The sequence below is a fragment of the Plectropomus leopardus genome, chromosome 10 (genome assembly GCF_008729295.1).
Source record: "Plectropomus leopardus isolate mb chromosome 10, YSFRI_Pleo_2.0, whole genome shotgun sequence".
Taxonomy (NCBI): Eukaryota; Metazoa; Chordata; class Actinopteri; order Perciformes; family Serranidae; genus Plectropomus; species Plectropomus leopardus.
The window spans coordinates 23,605,966-23,628,245 of NC_056472.1; the positions used below are offsets into that span (position 1 = coordinate 23,605,966).

The 22,280-nt window shown below is 40.0% G+C and overlaps 1 protein-coding gene across 1 annotated transcript in view; it reads left to right on the forward strand.

The window, feature by feature from the left end:
• mcf2lb (mcf.2 cell line derived transforming sequence-like b) overlaps positions 1–22,280 on the forward strand; it is a 51,748-nt gene that overhangs the window by 2,359 nt on the left and 27,109 nt on the right. The window contains exon 2 of the mRNA XM_042494317.1: positions 20,322–20,405. Within this exon, the coding sequence (XP_042350251.1) occupies positions 20,322–20,405 (84 nt within the window). The remainder of the gene's footprint in view (positions 1–20,321; positions 20,406–22,280) is intronic.

Below are 22,280 nucleotides of genomic sequence, written 5' to 3' on the forward strand. Positions count from 1 at the left end.
TGGAATAAGTGTGAATTCACAATAGCTGCCACCTCAATGTCAAAGTTCAGCCTCCTAGGGCAAAAACTAACCACAAAACCAACCAACAGATGAAGCTGTAGAGCTCCTGGTCGCAACTGATGAAATAACTTTGGTTTTGGATTGCTGGTCGGACAGAACAGCAAATATAACATTAAGAGTATTCACCAACATTTGCTAATTAACACTAAACATGAAGTTCTGTTGAGGCTGGGAATTACGTTTTTTGCAGGTATATAGTCAAGTGGAGACTTTGAAAAAAATTGACCTGATGGTTGTGCTAGATGAAAAGTTAAGGGGTCACCAAAGTGTTTATAGTTTGTCCTTAAGGGGGTAATTAATACATGTACCAAATCTCATTGCAATCCATTAAATAATTATTGTTACTCAAAACCATAAATGTCAGCTTCATGTAGGTGCTAACGGAAAATCAGATGAGCACCAAAGTTAGGATAGGATACATTATCTGGGAACCACTAATGTCTGTACAAAATCTTGTGCTAATCCAGTCAGTGTATACTGAATTTTTCTCTTGAGAAGTGAAAATTTTAAATTGCTGTTGGCGCTACAGGAAAAGTCAGAGGATCACCAACGTCTGTATGCTTCATCCTCTTTGAACGATTAATATCTGTACAAAATTTTATGGCAATTGATCCAATAGCAGCTGAGATATTTCAGTCTGAATCAAAGTGGTGGACTGACCACCTGACATTACCACTCACTGAGCCACGCTGTTGGCATGGCTAAAAAATATGTTGTAAGTAAAACTTAAGTGTTAAAAAACAACAGCAGATTTTTTAGTTTAGATAAATCATTGAAATGAAAATAATTGCAGCACTAATCTCAAACAGCTTCTCCTCCACTCTCTAACTGGGTATTTGACCTACTTCCAGTTGATTTAAAGGGACACATCCAGTTCACTGAGTCACAGGTCTCAGCTTTTCCAGCAGGAATGTGCTCATCTGCAGCCGGTAATACCGCTCGGGGAGACTTTTTTATTAATCATGCAGTAATAGTAACATATTATATGTTGGGGTCGCTGTTTTTTGTGTGCAGAGTATGGCTAGTATGTATTCACACCTCTCTGCTTGTGTTTGTGAGACTGTCTGGTGGTGTATTTGCTGCTGAGCAAAGCAGGAGCTGAGGTTTCTAAAAGAGTGTGAGCTCCAGGCAGCCCAGCTGTCTCATGACTTTATGGTTTTGATCAATCTGTCATTTGCTATTGATCTAATGCTCCTCTGTTGCATTGTTTTGGATTGAAATCACATTAAGGAAAGTTGCTTACAAGTCAGATAAACTAAAGACTCTATTGTTGACATAATGTGATTGTCAGGTTCCTTATTAGCTTAAGGTCAGGGGTTTGTTCAACTTGCGTAAATGAGCTGTGCTGTTCATCCCACCAGGCAGAGCAGGTGTATAGCCAGATGGATTCACCAGGTCACCATTAGTCTCCAGCCCATCAGCTGTGGTCAGAAAGACGCCAGTAGCCAAAGTAGCCAAAGTCAGCGAGAGTGCTGCCATAATAAGGCATTCTCAGTTTATTTAATTTTAGTGAGCAGAAGTAGTCATGTCATGTTTTTCCTATCAAACTAATTTAATTTTAAACTGTCTCCAGAGTGAGTTTAACCCTTTAACACCTGAATCACCATCAGTTTTCTTGTTCTGCATTCAGACACCTTTCATAGTCATTTAAACCTGTGAAACCTTAAAAATTGGTTTGACACCTTCCAAAAACATAAAAAAACCATAATGAATAACTTGGCAGGAAATGTCGCGCAAACTGCAAAAAAACAACAGTGAATTACAGAATTAAATATCTCCAGTTTTTAGAACTTTCTCTTTTTCTTCATTTTTTTCTTTTTTTTCTTCTTTCAAGGTAATTTTCTTGTACTTTTTTTTTTTTTTTTTTTTTTTTTTTTACTAATTTCTTGCTATTATTTGGGCCACTTCTTGCTCCTCGCCCTCTTCCCATGTTTTTCCAAGAAATCAAACCAAATTACTCAGGTTTCAAAGGGTTAAAGCTTTTATTCTACTTCATGTTTTTATCCGCTGTATGTTTACATTCACTCTGATGACATGTCATATCATCTCTTTTTTTAAATCATATTTAGACATAAATAATAGAACAGTGTGTTTCTTAGTGGCAATACTTATGAATTAATAATGTCAGGTTTCTAACCACACAAATGGTGTCTCAGTAGGCAGCAATATCAGTCCAACACTTTGGTCCATACTGAAATATCTCAACAACTACTTGGTGAAATGCCAGGAAATTTTGTACTGATATCCATGGTGCCCAGAGGATGAATCTTAGTTAGTTAATCTTAGTTATCTCCTGACTTTTCCTATAGGGCCACTCTGAGTTTGACATTACAGATTGATTTAATATCCCCCAACATGATAAACTGTGATAATGTTGGTGATCTTCAGACTTTTAATCTAGTGCCAGCATCAGGACAAAAATGTTAGTTTGTCAGCTACTTTGACTTGTCACCAAAAACCTGCGAAAGACACAAAACATGTACCCTTTTCACTAAAGCACATGTATACAGGTTTTTTTAAAAGCTAAAAGATGGACTTTTCCCATTGCCAGTAGACCAGAGCTATGTACATGGCTTTGCATTAGACAAGATTGCTTTTCTGTTGTTTTTTACTGGTGTGTCACATTTGGCATTACAAACACACTTGAGAAATTGTTAGTAAGTAGAAAGCAGCATGGAGGCCAATGAAAATGTTACAGTGGCTACTTTTTAATGTTTTTTATTCAGTCTTTCTGTCTCTCTGTTCAAGTGCAGCTTATGTGAGGCTGCGTCACTGCATTGTGCCAAAAGGGGCAAAAATTGGCAATTTCACTTCAGACCCCCAGGGACACTGCTCAGCCCTGGTTACATTTTTTCCAGAGGCCACTTACAGTATTGCAGCAAAAAAAAGGAAGAAAAGAAAAGCCTTGAGGCTCAAAAAGCATTTCCCCTATAGGCCACCAATATAAAAGTGACAAGATAAGGTAAAATCTATGAGCTGAGTTATAACTCACAGTTGGGGCCTGAGAGAAAAACACTACTGCATCTATTCAGTGGGCCCCATACTGTGGAAGTAACCTCGATAGATGTTTTTTTTATTGTCAGACAATATAGTTTGTCATATTGTATGGCCCTAGCTATTAGAGGCTTTTTTTCCAATGTGAAAAGTGGTTATTGAGAACATTATACTTGCTAAACATCAGCATGTTAGTTTTGTCATTGTGAGGATGTTTGTGTGCTGATGTCAGCATTTAGCTCAGAGCATTGCTGTGGTGAAGTACAGCCTCTGTGTCACTAGCAAAGCTGTAGTCTCATTGTTTTATGATTAGTGTCGCTGTTTGTGGTTTTCAGCTTTGGTGATAATAGTAACTTGTGGGGAAGAGGACAGGCAGGTCGTATGAGCTTTTGCGGGCACATCGGCAGGTAAATGTCATTGTGAAGTGAGTGTGAGAGCAAACATTGTTGAAAGGCTATAAAAGAGAAATACACAGGCGGTGGGTGATGCTATAAAGGAGGGATCAGACCTGATTAACCGGGGTACAGGAGAAGAGAGGGGGGTGGCAGAGAGATGAAGGGTTATGGGTAGCTGGCTGTTGTCGTGTGTCTCATCCTCCTGCAGTTGCCTCATCAGTATGTGTGAGAGTGCAGCTCTTCTCTCATCTCTATTCTAAGCCTATAAACTGCAAGCTGCCTTTTACTTGCCAGCTTTAACCACACAAACATTCACACACAACACAAACACACGTACTTAAAAAAGCCTGCCAGCAACCTCCTTTTCTCTCTCATCAAAGAGGACCCCTCTATGTTTGCTCCTTTACCTCAGTCACTCACTCACCCTGAGCTGTGCATGTCCACCACAAAGTTTTAGTGCTGAACTTTTAAAATTTTCATGTGTTCCCGGTTCACCAGGAATGAATGCATGAAAGACTCTGAGGAGATGGAAAGAGCGAAAGAAAAGGCAGATTAGTTAAGGAGTGGAGGAATATAATTAGCCTGAGCAGCAGAAGGGGATTTGTGCTCCACCGGCTGCCCTCTGCTCCTGCTCCCCTCCACCCTCCTCCCCTCTCATCCTCCCCTGGAAACCTATGCTACTCTGTCAATAGTTGCACTTGGGACGAGGCATGCGTGTGCATCAGCAAGAGTGCGAGTGTGTGTAGAGAGCTGGGTCCATTCTCACCTTCAGTGTGAACACTGTTTGTTTCAGAGGTTGTGCAGACAGTGACTCAGCTCTTTTTGCTTCTGCACTGCTGTTCCCTCGAGTCCCCAATGTGGCTCTGCAGAGGACACCGGGCTTGTGTTGTATGTAGCCAATGCAGACATGTCCCCTCAGGATGCATGTGAGAGCACGTCGGCTTTATTCTAAGTGACCCGGCTCAGTGCAACAGAGGAGGTCCATCCTATGCCGGCATTTGGGGGCTGCCATTTGGAGTCTATTAGAGTGTGCAGCGGAGCTTTGCAGGTGCAGCGAGGGGTCTCTCTGGATGAGAAAGTTTGTTTGAGTGTGTGAGACCAGCGGACTGCTCTCATGTCTCTGCATGAGTTTCTGCGGGAGGGTGGCGAGGCGTCGTACCGGATCGTAAACCGGCTCAGTCATCTGATCCAGAACCTGGACATCTCTGGACTGAGCTCTCCTTTCCAGTTCAGCCCTGCCAGTCCCAGGAACTCCTGGAGAGGCTGGGATGGTAAGACCACAAGAGGAAGGGAGAGATTGTGTGTTTCAGTATGGCTATGTGCAACTTTCCATACAGACTACATGCCTTTTAAGAGTGTGTGTGTGTGTGTGTGTGTGTGTGTGTGCTTGCGTATGTAATATATTCTTGACCAAAGCTCTGGCCAGAGTTCTGCAGGGCATCACGCCCAGACCCTCACACACAGTGTCTCCTGTGGGCTTCCCTTGCTCCCCACTGGGTTGTTTCTGTGTCTTTGTGTGTACAACAGTTTGTGTCTGTGTGTGAGAGTGCGTGGCTGCACAGCTTAAACAGCCCCCTCAGTTTCCAACATACAGATCTCTGCAGCTGCATTGATATTTTTCTGTAGCAGTAACAGATTCTTCAGCAAATGCGGATTTTGCAGCACACAGCATCTTCCCAGCAAAGGAGCTGGTGCAAAGGAGTGGGAACTGCTGATTAAAGCTGCTGAGTTTTCACGTTGGTGTCCTGTCAGCCAGAGTGTTGCCACTCTGAGACCTTGTTTTTTTCCACTGCATAGGAAAGGACTTTCACAGGTCTCAGTAACACGCAGGGAGAAAAGCATGGTGAGAAAAGCCAAGAGGAGTGCTTCTCAATGGGATAGTGGGATGCCGATGGTCCCGCTTAAGCCGCGTGAGTTAGGAGACGTATGCATGGTATTTATGTGGCTCTCTGTGTGGTTAGGATGCTTCCGCTTCAGCTTGCACACACAATGTATGTGAAAACCTTACAGTTTCTTCTATCTTTGTGTCTCACTGAGGTTTAATTTATTTATGTTTGCTCTGTCTCTGGATGAAGGTCATTGCATGTTCAAAGCTATTGCAGTGTCTGGCACTTATGGATTGTGTCTACATATGTATTAGCATGCATGGACTTTATATGAAGTGCATGTTTTTCATGTCTGCTTTGCTTGTCTGGACCTCAAGCTGTGTTGTTTCAGGGAACATTTTCATTCCTTCCCAGCTCTGTTAAAGTCATTAGCCATGAGGTGAATTTATACAAGAGAGGAACTATGTTGTTGATCCAGCAGTTGTTTGGATTTCCAGGTTCAGGCCACACAGCACTGATAACATAGAAACATCTGAAAAAGAAGCGATCTTTGTTAATAAGTCTTTTCTGAACAGTTTTTGTGGTTGTTTTGATTTGTAGGTTGCTCGCATAAAAACATTGATCTGCAAGTTATTCCACCCACGACTGATTCTTAATTATCGCAGTTGTTTCCAAAGCAACCTTGTGGTCTCCAAAAAAAGTGCAAATCTATCAAGTTGTTTCTTGATGCTATTACAATGTGTGAATCAGAATCATGTGTGTGATGTTGGTATATTTAGACTGCATACTGCAAACGTATGACCTCCTTTTCTGTGCTTCCACGTTTGTCAGCTGTGATATGTCTATCCTGGATTTTCCTTATTGAATTGAGAATGTAAACATAGAAGGTGTTGTATGCTGTTCGTATTGCAAAGTTACAAACTGGTGGTTTGGGGCTATTATTAACAAATATTTGACTTTTATTGACGACTTGCCGTGACTGATTTAGAGAGACATATTTGACAGTATTTTGTAGATGGGAAACCAGTGACTGATGTCGCCCTTGTCCCTGTTAACATTGCAGTTGATGCTGACCAAAACAGCCGAGGGATCTGGCCACACTTAGGGTACTCCATCAAAAGTTTGAGAATGGTACAGGAGCACAATGCTTTTTTGTTTTTTTTTTAAGGATCACAATTGATGCAGCACAACCAGAGATATTTTTTCTCCCCCACTCATTCCTTTCGCTAACCTGGCACCTACATTACCCACAATACAACTGATTGGGATGTGTTATGGTCATAGAAATAGAATGAGAGTAATACGGACATTCCCATTCAACTGGTCAACTGTATCCACCCCTTTGTTGCTCACATGCAATACTCCAATGTGATTGGTTAGTCACGGAGAGCTTCTCCGAAACATCCACTGTTTAACAAAATGTTATCTTGTCTGACATAATAACATTCTTCATGTGCAGGATATGAAAGGAAATCTTAAAGTTACACTTTCTTCAGATGGAAATACATTATTTCTGTCAAGCAACGATCATCAAAAGTGCTGAGCACCCTACCATAAAGTCTTTAATGTGCACAGTAGGCCAAAAAGGACTTCTTAAACTAGCGAGTGTGACACACTTGACAGCCCCATGTATGTGTGTTGTCACCATATTAACTAACAACAATCCAAATGCCCTTTTTCGATGACTGAGATTTCTGATGGATACATGTCTGAGTGTGAGGAAAAGTAGATTTGATTCAGTAGTTGCTCAGTATTGGTACTAACTCAGTGGCTTTATGTGACAGCACAATATTTCAGTATCTCTAAGTTGGACTGCGAGTTGTTCAGTGTCCCTTTGCTTGCTGTCTTGTTCACTTTGAGTTGTGCAGTTCTGCAACCTAATGGCTCTCATGTTTATCTTCAAGGTTTATGACACTGATAACCCGATGCTTGCCCTTGGCCATAGAGCAAACACATGTGTAAAACTCAATGCTCCACCTACACACACACACACACACACACACAAAACACACATGCAGATGCAAGCTTTCAAGTATACACACTTGGCAAAATCAACATCTCATGCCCAAACCTTTTAACACACTTAACTAGTATTTGTAGATAACGGCTGAATTAGGAGACAGAATGGTCTGTTTTCGCTCGTTTTGACTGGAATATATCTTTTATACAAGTCATTGAAATGGAATCTAAATTGCCACATTCTGTTAAGAAACAGTGTCTGTCTTTGAGAGGTCTCATTAGAATTAAGTCTTTCAGTAAGTTTGTAAGAATGGGGTCTTTTGTAAACAAGAATAGGGGCTTTGAATGGATACAGTCTGTGAATGGTTAAATGGGGATGGAGGCAGTGTTTGAATGGGCTGGTCAGAATGGAGGCTTTGTACTTTTGGTCCACATCTCCTGAGATAAGGCAGGCGAGGAGCAAGAGCTTTGTTGGCGTAGGTAAATTAACGCTGAGCACAGGGGTGATAGCTGCAGCTCCCTCCTCACCCATGTGACAAAACATGGCATGACATTACTTAGCATGCATGGCTTTTTCCTGCAGCTGGACAATGTGGTTAAAAATGTTATCACAATACAAAATTTTCATATTGGTCGATATCTACTTATCTACCAAAAAAGTCAAATTATTTCTGAAAGTTTAACTGCTAATTTTTGCTCTCAAGTGAAAGTTGAAGAAAAATCCTGTGGTTAATTGTGGTTTAAACTGTTATTTATTGTCAGAACATGACAACCTATGCCAAAAAGCTGAACATTTCACATATCTTAGAGAGATTCAGGACAATTATAACTGAAATAATGTTGATAAATAAAATAATAAACAGATAAAGAAATGCTTAATGTTTAAAGCATTTTGTATGTGTTAAAGTGATAACGGAAACAGAGTAAATAGACAAAACAAAAATCTCAGTTGTGGTTAATATTCTCTGTACAAGTTTTACACCCACATTTTGTAATTTCTGCCATTTCTCAAACAAAACAATAACAAAAGACAAACTAATGACGCCATGAAGTCGCAATGAAAGTCTGTCTGACGTGACTGAGACAGATATCATGTTTTTAGACATTAGACATTAATGTATGAAAGTTTTATTCACACACACAATCACGTTAAGTCACATTATGCCGTGTTATGTCATATAATATGAAGTAGCCACTTAGTCACGTTAACCTGCTAAAATGCCAATAGCATTAAATGAGTAAATTGTACAGCTACTGTAGTTATATGGCGAATTTAATCACAGTGCAACGTAATCCATGGTTAAATCATTCATACTAAAAATAACTTTCTGCATGTTTAATGTTGCAGCATTTAAATGTTGCTGTGCGCTTTAGTGGCAGGTGATTGGTGGCGGATCCCTCAGTCTCACCGTCTTCTTCTGCTTCTATGGCTGCTGCTCCATCTTTTTCTGGTTTATGGCAGGCAGTTACTGGCGTTTGAGGTACATTACTGCCATTTCTATGGGCATATGGGTGGTTCAATAGTATTGAGAATTTATCAAACTTTTTTGATATTGAAGTAATTATCGTTATTGTTTTATCACCCAGCATAACTTTTCCCTGTTTCTGACTACAGAGTCATAACAGGATCCCTTTTCAGAGGTCAGACTAAGTCAGTCATTAGCAGGCTGGAGCATTGCTATTCAGCTGGGAGGGGTCAGGTAATTTTCTTTTTTTAAGGGAGAGAAAAGGGTAGCTGGGTGAACAGGGAGGGTGGGGTAAAGTGCTACACTGTAGCTTTTGTCTAACAGGAAGGTAACCTGAGGTTGCAATAGGAAGTCCCTGTTAGTGAGTGACGTCCTGCAGGCTGTGGAGCACCTGCAGCCCGACACAGAGCAGGACGCTGAGTGTGGAGCCCGGTGAAAGGTGGAGTCAGAATGAGAGGGGAAATGTTACAGTGATACCTTTTTTTTGCGAAACTGAATGGAACAAGTGTTACAGAAGAGGAGCAAACAGGACATAGAGTGGGACAGCAGGATGGGAGGAGAGGAGACGGCAGATCTAGACTTCCCGAAGCAGGGGGATGTTGAGTTAGACTCTGGTTTTTACATGGACTCAGTGAGTTTAGCAGGACAGGTGAGCATAGGCTCAGATAATTCAGAGGAGTTGGACTGGTTTGTGATTACAGGGAACTCGGATCTTCTGATTACCAGCAATGAGCAAAATGAGCAAAGCCCAGGAGGGGACGAAGGGAGTCAAACTCAAGAGGAAGCTGAGATTAAGGCCGATTCAGGGTCGATGGAGGATGGAGAGACTAAAGCAGAGAGAAGAGAGGAGATAAATCATCCAGCTGAGGAGGAAGAGGGAGTATTGGAAGGAGTATTGGATGTGTGTTTGTGGCCGGTAGCAGAGTGTGGTGGTCATGTACGGATCGCTCTAGAGGAGGTGGAGAGATACTACAGATTTTCTCGCTGCTGCCACTGGCTATGTGGTAGGTGTCAGATGTTTTACCATTTTCTCATCTTTTTGAATCATGTGCCACAGTCTTTCTTTGCTATTTATGCAGTATTTGTTTTAGTATACAGCTCACACAATGTTAGTTAGTGTTATCTTAACATATACCTGCTCTCTTCTGTTAGAGTTCTCCTGCCTCTTTGCTCTTACCTAATGTAAGGATTTGGAAACACTTACTTTGTTTGCTGTCATTGAAATCTTGAGTCCATTTGGCTGTAAGTTTTGCCTGATGTTTGTTTTTTTCTTTAAAATCTACTACAAGTAGAAGAAGAAAATATAACTGCAAATCACAGATGCTCAGTGGCCATCTGTGTCCGTTGCATGTACAGATGTAGGATCTGGCATAGATAACAACGTGATAACCATCAACAGAGACGCATCACGGCACTATATATAGACAGGACCATGGGTAAATGTTTTAATGTTCTTTTAACAGGGTTTGTTGAGCTGACGCAGAGCAATAGAGACAACTGTGTCTTGTATATTTGATATACAGTATAATTTGCAGGGATTCAGGTTTTTTTGGGCATTGTACATTCTATAGGATTGTTCTTTTTCCACCTTTTCCAGTTTATGTTTTTCGTTTATCATAAAACCTACTTGACAGTTGTGTCAAGCTGGGCTGCCCCGAATACCATTTTCAGTGAGATTTACTTGCGAACATTCAAAGCGTGGCTGGGGGAGACAACACAAGCTGTCATACTTTACTCAAACTTGCAGTCATTGTTGATGTGCTTTGCTGTTATTGTAATTATGAGTCTAATGAGAGATGAGGACAAATACCAGACTTCTAAATTTTACCTTTTTATTGAAGCATCAAATGAAGTAAAGCCATACCTCATAAAAATGTTCATATGAAGGCTTATAAACAAATTCATAAATAAGTGTCTCATTTCATGGGCTATTTGGGATTTTGGGGTAATGCAATTACAATTAAAATCAAACAAACAAAAAAAAGCATTCAATTACTGATTTGTATGTCGACTATAGACCTATGTATTTCTTTACTGGGCGATTTAAGGCCCAGCAGAGCAGCACAGTGGTTCACCATTACCTTAAACTTAAACTTTTTCAACCCCCATCTGAACCCTCTCACCCTGATATTACATGGACTCATCTGTCACTGCTCAGCCTTATTTAGTGCTCTGCTTTGTTTTGGTCACTCCCCCTCCATGACCATGACTGTAAGCCCCTTATTCCCACTTGTTGCCCTCCCCCGCCTCTCTGTTTGTGGGTGATCCTACGCCTGCTTTATACTGCCAGTTATGACCCGTCCAATTCTCTGAATACAAAATGTTATCAGATTAATTTCAGGTTTCTTGTAATAGGGCAGCCTAACATCATTTTAAACTGTTCTGGGTTTAATTGGCTTAAAACAGTGAATACACTTTGATTAAAGTACTTATTTCTTAATCATTAACAAGCTAATAACAAGCTTGTTCTGTAGTTTATATCCGTTTTGATTTTGTTCCTCTCCCTCTGGCCTGATGAACACGGTCTTTGGGATTCTGCTCTAGTCCTGTTTAATCTGTGTCAGCAGAGCCAAACAGTCCAGGTGTGTGACTGTGACCCACTAACATTTGACTCGTCACCCACAAACGTGAGCGTGAGTGGACAGTAATCCCCATCGTTAAGCCTTTTAAAGAACATTAGCGTCTCAACCAGCAGGTGGTGTGTATGCGTGAGTGTGTATATATCTGTGTGTGTGTGTGTGTGTGTGTGTGTGTGTGTGTGTGTGTGTGTGTGTGTGTGTGTGGTGAGCGTTGGTATAATATGTTTGTTCAGGGAGTGTATTTTCTCATTAGCAAATTTATTTAGTGTTGGTAAAGAACAGAAAAAGTCCTTAAATTCAATTATTGTTGTAGAGGGAAAGATAAGATGTTTACTTGTTATTTATGTACTTTGGTATCCTCTAATCATCGACCATGTAATACAATACAGATAAATATGTCTAAGATAAACACCAAAAGTAATTTGAGCCCTTTTTTCTGCAATCTCCATTATTCTTGTTTTGCTGTTGGGAGGATGTAGCTTGCGTGTATCAATATACAAAGACTAAATTTCACTTAGACAACTTCCTGGACAGTAATACATTTCTTTCTATAGTTCTGAAGGCACATGGAGAACAGCAGCTGGTAATATCAGGGCGTAGCTCATAAAATAGCCAGTACCAGCACGTTGTAAGGTACTCCATGCTAGTACTGAGTGTTGGACCCCTTTGCACCTTCATAGTTGCCTTAATTCCTTGAAGAATGTTTCCAGCAGCTTGTCCACAAAGATTTTGCTTCATATTTTTTATACAGCGTAAATGGCTGTTATTATCTGAAACTAGAAGACCTGAGGCATCCAGTGGTGCCAATAATGTCATGCTTCTCAGCTTCTAAGTAATGGGGCAGAATAACACTCCAAAGTTAGGCTAAAATTTGGTTATGGAAAATCAGCATGACCATTTCACAGGAGTCCGTTGACCACTGACCTCTAGATATGAATGAAGCAGGGCTCTGTGGTTACCCATGAATCTCCCCTTCACAGACGAGCCCACTTTATGATGGGCCTATGCAGGCTTTTGCTTTCATTTGATTACTAATCAAGACAATCTGGTAAGAATTGCTTCACTTTGTCAATGTGGACTTCATAAATTTTTGTAATGCAAAATAATAGAATTGAAAACGTAATTAAAAAGTTCCATTAATCATGGTTAACTGTAGAAATTTGTGATTATTGCGTTGTTGTTTTTTTTAAATTGTTGTTTGACAGCCCTATATATATGTTTTTTTTACATTGTTAGGACAGTAAGCAGAAAAACAAAAACAGATAAAGAGCAGAACACAGAAAAAGCAGATAAATATGAGCTCATGGGATGTTTGAAGAGTCAAGGCAAATTTTCCTAATTTAAGGTTATTCCACATGATACATAATAATGTAAATATGAGACATTTGTCTCATTGGCTAAATGAAGACACAGTTTTTCCACCATCTTTGTGAAGTCATATGGAGTAGGTCATCTGTTCTAGAAGATGTAGGTATTTAACAGTGTTGACCAAAAGGCCAGCTGTGGGATCATTTTTCCAAAGCTATTATTTTGTAATGGCTTTTTTAATGGCTGCCAACAAGATCTTTTAAAGGTCTGTATCTTTACTTAATCTGTCAGGGATATGCCCAAGATAAAGGTTAGTGATTGTTTATTTGTGTCATCAAATTCTGACCCAACCATCTAATTGTTGCAGCAGAAATTGAGACTCATCAGACCAGGCAATAAAAGTCACCTAAGTAGTATTTCTTCATCATTCGGATGTTTGGTTTGAACTTTAGTAGATCGTCTTGACTGTGTCTACATGCGTACATGCTTTGTGTGGCTGCCACTTGATTGGCTGATGAGATATTTTTGTTAGTGGCCGGTACGCACACATTTTTTGACATATACCTCACTGTCCATTTATAGGATCGTTGTGACATCATGATACTTACTGTTTGGAAAAGACACTTGTGTGGTTTCACTGCCTGTTTTGTAGTAAATACAGTAGTATCTGAAACTGGCTCGTCCTCTTCCTTTCAAATGGCCAGAGGGCTCTTAATGATAGTATAATACTGTGTAAACAGTGAGCAGACCTTTGTAAGGAGAAGGGAAAGGAAAGGGAAAAAATGGCCAAATAGGGACTGTGAAAAGTGACTGAAACTCAAATCTATCATCTTCTAGAAGGGGGTTTTCTGTAACAGAAAACCCCATTTCTGGAAACAAAGTGCAGCCGTTGCTGACCTGGGTGGGGGGTTGGTTCTGATATGTGTGGGAGTTGCTAGGGGCAAGGTGTGGCTGGTTGAGTAAGTGAGGCTGAGTCAAAAAGTGGAAACTGATGGAGGTTTCTGTGTGAACTTGATTCCCTGAGGAGCGTGTGAGTGCCTGTGAGCGCTCTGCAGATGGCTAGACAGTTGCAGCTTTGTGTCCTTAGGCAGCGAGTGGCCATTATTAACATGGTAACTGCTTTATCAAGACGCAAACATCAAAGATGTGATCATTTATCTTGTCTCACTTTTATGTGCCTGACTTCTGTTGAGGAGCCATTTTGGTGCGCACACCCTTGCTCGAGGTTACAATGAAAGGAAAGAGTATTTGAGGCTTTGTTGCACATAGCATCTGTAGATATCAGTCAGTCATGTGTCCCTAATCAATATCTGTTAACTACACATCACCCAGTTAGGAGGAGAGGGTTGATAGAGAATACCATATTCTCTAGAGGCTTGGAGCAAATGAAAGGGAAAAATGTATTTGTTTTTCAGGTCAGATCATATTTCTGAAGACAAAAATTGACAGAACCTCACACAGTCCTTGAGGCTGCATGATCAATAATGTTTATCAGCTACAGGTAGGCTTTTCATTTATAATAGATGAATTTGTGCAACATTTGCCATATCACAAACAGATGCATTCCTAAAAGAGGGAGTTTAATTGAGTAGCACCTTGTGTGTGTGTGTGTGTGTGTGTGTGTGTTTGCATCTGTCTCTGTGAGTCTCTGTTCCTGGTCGTGGTAGAATAGTGTAATCTGTGCGTCAGCCTCAGAGGTCTCCTGCTGTCACACAAGATTTAAAACCACCTGCTTCAGTGAACAGAGGCTGCAGAGAAGCATTTGTGATGTCATAAACTTGGCGAAGGTGTCGTGATGTCCCTGAGCTCCTTTCTCTCAGGGATCATCTGCTCTTCCTGTAGTGACATCATAACCTTTAATGCCCTGAAAAAACTTTAAGATACTATATCACCCCCTTTACACCTTACATTAAAATACATCTCACATCTAGATTGTGCTTAAATATAATTTAAACTGATTACATTTACACCTGTTAATGATATGTGTCTCCACTGTCCACATTGAGATCTGATTGAGACATCCTCAGTGCCACTCCTGTTGTCCTCGTCACAACTGGCACTGTTGGTGGAGTCCATGCGAACGTTAACATCTTCAGAATCTATGACATCGCTTTTACTACGTTAAAACGTGAGTCGATCACCAAGCATTGCATCCAGTTTATTCAAAAAGGATAAGTTACCCCGCCTCTGCCACTTTTCTTGTTATATCTTTGGCTTTTCTGTGTGCCACTTTCCTGTGTTTAGTTTTTCGTTGACATTATAGCCAGGACTGGAAGTACCTGTCTTCCACCATGTGCTCAGCCATTACTTCATGAATGGCTCATTTGCGATATAAAGTACCAGGTTTTGCTTGAATTTGCTCTCGTTTTGACTCCATCTACAAGCGTCTTGAATATCCAAAAGCTTTCTTGCTGCTTGCATGTTACTAGCTTAGCTCGCGAACTGGCTAATTGCAGCTACCTTGCTGGTTTGAAACAGTCACGTAAGATTACATAATTCCACCCACAAAGTTGTTACATGTGGACTGAAAACACATTTGCATTTACACTTGTGTACAGTGTGTTTAAAATGCATCCTTGACCAGCTCTGGAGGTGATTTTGCTGATCGCATCACAATCCATCCTCAGTGTGTTTTTTGGGCATTCACCCCATAGACTGCATAAGTAAAGCTTCAGTGACAAAATCCATTGGTCTGTGGACTGCCGTTACGTAGCCTTTGGTTCGGCAATTAAGTTGTTGATTTTTTTGGAGTCAGAAGTTATGTTTGGACTAGAGGCTAGAGATGTGGAGCAGCGAGGGGTGGCTTGTTTTTGGTACTTCCAGAGTATCTCTGTTCTCCAGTAACTCATTATCTATTATATACATGTAGTCCTCTACTTAAAATTATTCATCAGCTACCTTTAAACAATTTATTATCAGATTGTGCTTGATCCGTTCCTCATTTGCTCCTTAGTAACTGCCCACAATTTACTATTTCCATCTCCTTGTTTTTGATGACGTTTATCTTTTGTTCCTATACATGCTCTTCTGACACATTTGGACAAAAGCATCTCCCACATGAATTTGATGTAATTTAATTATCATTTCACTTAAGATGGTACATAAAGGTGGTTTTAAAATGTTTACTGGTTGGTAGGAAAGCAGTCTAAAATCCTTTGGTATGGTTTGTAAAATGATTAAAAGTAATGTGAAGTGTTAGAGTAGTAGTCTTTGAAAAAACACAGGTATGGTCCTTTTACGTCCCCTGAGTAGCTAAATCCTTTGATTGATGTTGTTTTGACACAACAGACATGGCACCAGCTGGTCTCAGGGAAAAAAGGTTTAAAAGAGGCAGGAGACTGGAAATGCCAGACCAGGAAGACACAGTTGAATGACTCCTGTCCTCAAACAGTGTGTAAGAGAGAGCAATGAACGCCAGTGTCCCTAAAGCAAAGTCACGTCCCTTTGCCAAACAAAGAGTTAACATTGAGACTTCTTGGTTTGTTTAAACTGGAGTCAGAGGAGGGCTCAAAGTAAAAGGGCTGTGCCTGTAAAGACACAGTCAGGATATCATGCAGGATAAAGAGGAGAGCAACATCGACAGCGATGATGGATATTTGGTGTTACTCTGAGATGGACTGAGCTCCAGTGAGTATGAAGCCGGACTAGGTGGACGTGCTTTTACCTGGCTCTGTGCCCGATGTCAAAGGGCAGGTTTTGTGCCACACAGAGAAAGTTTTTGAGGCATAGTGGTATTAATCCATGTCCTTTGTCAGTATAATTCTTGTTGTCTTTGAGACTGTGTGTTTTTTGTTTGATCATGACTTTGCGAAAATTGTCAGAAAAAGGAGAAACGCTACTTGTTTTCTTTATACTGTATGTAAACTGTACACTTATATCTTGAAGTCTTGTAGCCAAGAGCATAAGTCCACTGATTTCATATCTAACTATAGGTAAGGCTGTGACGGTATGGATTTTTTACCACTGTGGTGATAAAGCAATGTATTACTGCGTTTTGGCGCTTAAAGTTTTGGCGTGGGGGTAAATAACAGATGAGGACATCAGTCTATGTACTTGAAATAACGGGACAATTAGCCACTTTTTTTGGCATGTAGCTTGCAGTAACCTTAGATATAATATCTAGAAAAAAAGAACAATTTGCAAGAAGGGTAAGCTGTAACTTATCTGGCGACTCAGCTTTTGGGAGATCAACTTCACCAGTTCTGGACATATTCCAGACCCTTAACATTTTTGACACCTTGCGAGCGTATCTGTTAGCCTGTTACATGTGATCATACTGTCCCAGTTGTAGTGCTGCTGGTGACTGATGTTAGATAAAAGCGAGTCCAAGTCACAAAACTATCACTTAGTTTTCATGTCCTTGTCTGAGAGTAACTACCGATTATTAATGTTGATGCATAACAAATGTGGATAACAATTTCTTTTATATCTATAAAGCTCATAAGCTTTTACAAATAAAGCACTAAAGTACCTTTTTTTTTTTTACCCCAAAAGACACTGATCTGAATAGAAAAATGACATAGTGTTTCTGTATGACTTCATGATTTGCCTCGGGACAACGACGCAAACAACGTCAGGCTAAGATGAAAAGTCAATATTACTCTCTACCGTGACTTTGACTTGACAAACTGTTGTATGTTTGTGACCACGTTTACAGGTCCGGTCACTGTGAGACACTCCCCTCCGATAATCTGCTGGCTTCTCCCCAAATGCACCTCATTTGTCATTTTCCCAATTATTTTTTCAACTGTGTTTTCATGCCTCCAGCCAGTTTTAACTGAGGCACAATCATGATTTCAGCAAATCCTTAAAAAGTCTTAAAAGGTAATGAACCAATTTTTCTAAAAATAAGGCCTTAATTGGTAATAAAATGTCTTAAATAAGTATTTCAGAAGTCTTAAAAGTGCATGGAAAGTAGCATTTCATCTTTTTTTCGGACATTTAATCATAAAATCTTAAAATAATTGCTAACAAAAAATGAAAAATGCTGCTTGAATTGTCATCGCCAAAAAGTCTTGTTTTGTGCTAGAATAAATATTTGGGCAGAAATCTTTCTTCATTCTGGTTATTGCAAAATTGCTCTTAATTTTCATTAGGAGTGGCTTTGAAAAAGTCTTAAAAAGTCTTAAATCTGCCTTGAGTAGTAGGAACCCTGGGAACAGCATCAAAGTTGAGTTTTCTGGATGCAGAGGAGCCACAGCTCTCCAGCCCTGGGCATCTTTGTGGGCTGGTAGTGCTTTTATTCAGAAAAAGTAAAAATAATAAAGACCCTAAGAGGTCAGTGCTTTGTGTTTTTTTTTTTATGAACTGTATGTGGTCTTTTAGCTTTAATGACATAGACGCCCACAGAGCTCTATTTGACTGGAAGTAGATCTAAAATATGCACCTATCTTTAAACATCCGCTTGGCAGATGTGGCTGGTAACCGAGCAATTGTTTTTCAGGTTCTGATATTTAGTCGCTCTGATGGAAGACATCTTAACACGAATGTTTGCAAACGCCCAAAGGACTGATACTGAAAATTACTTTACCTTGAAGCATCTGACCACAATGTACCCGATTAATGTTATTTCCCTCAGGCGTCTCACTATGACGTCGTCGTTCAAATGAGCTGATCACAGACGGCCGTTAAGTTCAATGAGACATGAAGCTGATGAAACAACACTGACCTCATTGATCTCTTCTTCTGCTGAAATATAAAAAGAAAGGTTGATGTTTGTGTGTTTTGCCTATAAATGCTGGGGGTGGCTGCGTGATGAGTAACCTCCATAGATGCCACAGATGTAAACAGAGACACATAGCAGAGCAGCAGCATTATATCCTGTAGCAAATAACGGTGCCTGTGCCAGTTTTCCTGTATTGATCTGTTTTGCCTCTTTGCTGAACAGCTCTCGTTTTCATGTTGAACTGTGGCCAGTTTTCATTCAAGGAGGACTACTAAAAAGTTTCTCGAATACGAACCTGCATATTGTAGGGAGGCTGTTTATGTTTAACGCATATTCATGAGGTTTAGCAGCTGGCAGACACATCTGCTTCTCAGTGCAGCCTACTTCTTTTCCACATTCATTTGTCGGAGTAAATGTCTGTATTTGTGCTTTGTCTTACCACAAAGGTCCTGTATTCACATTACTCTTACAATTTCCAACATGTGATGATGTTTTTTATTTTATATAGGATACAGTCTGTCATTTGGCCAAAAAAGTCATCAAGTAGGGCTTCATATTGGACCAAAATAATCTTCTAAGTAGTATTGAAACTGGTTTTGCTCGCAGGCATTCACCACGAGCTCTCTTTGATTTAATGTATTGGTCCACTACTGCAGCAGCTTCAACCCGTACAGACTGCGGCTGTTCAGCGTGCCAAGATGGCACCAAAACATTTTAAAGTGTAACTGTTCGACACACTTGAGGTGTGTGGTGGCATTTTACACAACTGACTGCTTTCATTTACATGATTGATATTGAATAAAGTACGTAAAAAAGGTATCAGATGACGAACTCTATTTTTATCTGTCAGTTCAAGACTACTGGTATTGGTTCATTTTTTTTTTATTTTTGTAAAGATATGCAGCCCTGCTGGCTAGACTGCTGGTTTTCCCTCATGCCCTGTAAGTGTCTGCTGCCTCCTGTATGATGCCTGCCTGGTATAACCAGAATCTCCATCTCCTCCCGGGGTAATGAACCTTAAATCTGATTATTTTAATCCTTATGAAGAGACTCCATAGGGGGATGGAGAGTCTATGAAGGTGGAGTGAAGGGACCAACAAAGCCTGACAATTTTTCAATACTGTAAGTTATCTACAAAAGAACAGATCTGTTGGCTCAAAAGGAAAGTTTACAGGGATCACAACTTGTAGAAAAAAACTTCAGTACACAGTCTAATTTGCAAAAGTAATTATTTTAATGCAACGTTCGGTAACTAGACCCCCATCGTGCAAACTAGTTACTGAAATGTTGCATTAAAATTATTATTTTCGCAAGTCTGACAGTGTGTGGGAGTTTTTCTGCAAGTTTCGATCTGTTCGTCCCTCTCCTACGCACCTGTTTGGAAATATATGTGCAAGTCTTTTGCCAATAGTCAGTCCCACAATATTGTCACATCAAAGAGGGAATTTGGTAAAAACAAAAAAAAAGTAATGTTTTATTCTGTCTCACAGTTCTAGCATTAATGAAGTGCTTTCGGGGAGATTTAAAAATATCGAGATAGGTATCTTGTAATGAGATATAGCCTAAAAATATCAATATAATTTTCAGCCCATATCGCACAGCCCTGAACGGGAGCTTTTAGTTTTACCTCTGTGCAGCTTAAAGATTGGGATGATTGATGAGTGGATGTCATGATGTTACTGGTTGGTAGTAGCTCATGTAAGCACACGTTATTCTTTGTTTTACATGTAAAAAAAAGATAAGATTATGATATAAGAATACACAGAAGGGTTTTTAGCATATATTTTTGATAGGTGGAGAGTATGACTGGGGTTTAGATCTAAAAGGGTTAAAAAGACAATTTTCATTTCATCTTAATTTAAAGTTTGAATCCTGGTTCTCTGCAGTGTGTACAGCAAAACAGCTCGTCATATTGCCAGTGGTATATTTGTAGGGTATGCTTGGAAAGTGAAGCCAACCAAATGAACCTGACAATTAAACAGACCTGAGAAATTGACTCCAGGCTCCCCCCGTACTGTACATCTTCAGCTCTGACGCCACTTATGTTTGCTTTTCTCTGTTTTGTCCAGATGAGATCATGCAGCTGGACAGCAGTCCCCTCCGTGCTGCTGACATCACCCCTGACCTCAAGAAGCAGTTTGCCTTCCTTTCAGGTGACACCTCTTTATCTTTCTGTCTCTGTGTCTCTGTGTGGGGATTTGTGCCTCTCATCTCATCTGCTGTCTGTCAGTTTATTTCTTAATTAGCACACCACTAATCATCTGTCTCATCTCTGCCACCCGAGGAATCGTTTATATTTTAACTACACCACTGGATATTTGCATAGCTAATGTGAACTGTTTTTCCTGGCAGTTAGGATTTGCTATTCAAATGTCACCTCCCTTCTTTTCCTCTTCGCTGTTTTGTCAAGTTTTAGTCCAAATATTCCCGCCTTTCATGCTACTGTTGCCTAATCTGTATTCCACTCACTGCCTCTGCATGTCCAGTTTATCATAAAATTATTTTGAGTCTTTTCACGACATTTTAAGCATCAGTCACAAAGATTGCCAGATATTTGTGGCACCTATTATATCCTTTCCCACAGCACTGTAAAATGTTTTGGTGTGTGTCAGAGGTGACCTTGTGGCTGCAGCAGCAGTGGGAACCATTTTACAGACAAATATCTAAGCAGACGTTGAAAGCATGACCATGCACTTGCTGTTGCTATAGCGATGAGGGAAGAAAAGGCGGACAGATTGATATTCCAGTCACATGTGCTGATGGAGCAGCTGTTTCGCACAGGGAGTGAGGAGTGTGTGTCCGTGTGTGTCTGTGTGTGCCCGCGTGTGTCCGTCTGCCTGTCTGTCTGTGTGTAAGAGGTGAGATCGGACATGTTTGTGTCAGCGCAAGTCATTGTGTGCATGTGTATTTCACCATTTTTTCTCTCATCATTTTTGTTTAATCAAAATCTTCTTTTCTCTCTTTGTTAGTTTTGTAATCTGATATAGTCTTTTTCTTAGAGGTTCTCGAAACATTTTCTCAATCTGCTTCTGCCTTGAGTGATGGGGTCGGACATGAACACACATCTTTCTGCTAACATTAGAACAGTTTTAAATTATTTAACATGAGAGAATTTTTTGTGTGTGCGTTTTTTTACTCTACGCTCTTTTAACTGGTTTAAGATGGGTGGGGCTCTGATGGAAAAAGGATAGTGTCACAAGCTTCTGTGCACCAAAAGCTTCTGGATGTAAAATAGGGTCATTTCATCTCAAATCAGAAAAAAAAGGGTTTTGTTTACATTTTAGATTTTGTTCAAACTTTATCTTAATGATATTTGAAACCAAAAATTAAGTTCTGGAAAATATTTTGACAGAATTTTGAGAACTGCCTAGTCATTTCTGCACCCTAAAAACCATCTTAGGGGGGAAATCATTTGTAGAGTTGTGCACAAAATGCCCACGATTGCCACAAATTTTTATTGGGAATGAGTGATCATCTCCAGTTTGGCATCTCAAAATGACAAAAGATGGCAGACTTGGCTTTTGATTGATTTGCTTCTGATTCTGATGATGTTATAGCCCCTGAAATCTGGTTTAACATTAATGAAGCACTGTAGTGTTTGTAGGAAATATGGGAGTCTCCATATGTATATACTTGGGGGGACCGAATGGGGCCCCAAAATCATCAAAGGGCCAGTCATGCAAAGTATGACGTGCTTGTGACAGTCTCTTAAATTGAGTGTACACCATTTTGTCTGTGGCCTGACCAAATTTCATGGCTCTGAGTTATATGTCTGAAGATATTTCAGACATTTCTTTATGGTGCAAAACTGCAAAAATAAAACAGGGATTAGAAAAAGTACAATTCTCAAAGTTCTGGACAAAAATCTTCTACATGATTTATTTTTTTGTTTCAAAAAGCATATGCATTAAGTTTAAGAAAGTTATCAAATTCAATCAAAATCCTCTATCTGAATCACTGAATGACCCAATATTTAAATTTTAATCTAAAGATAGTTTATTCACTGTATATCAAACCACACCCACAGA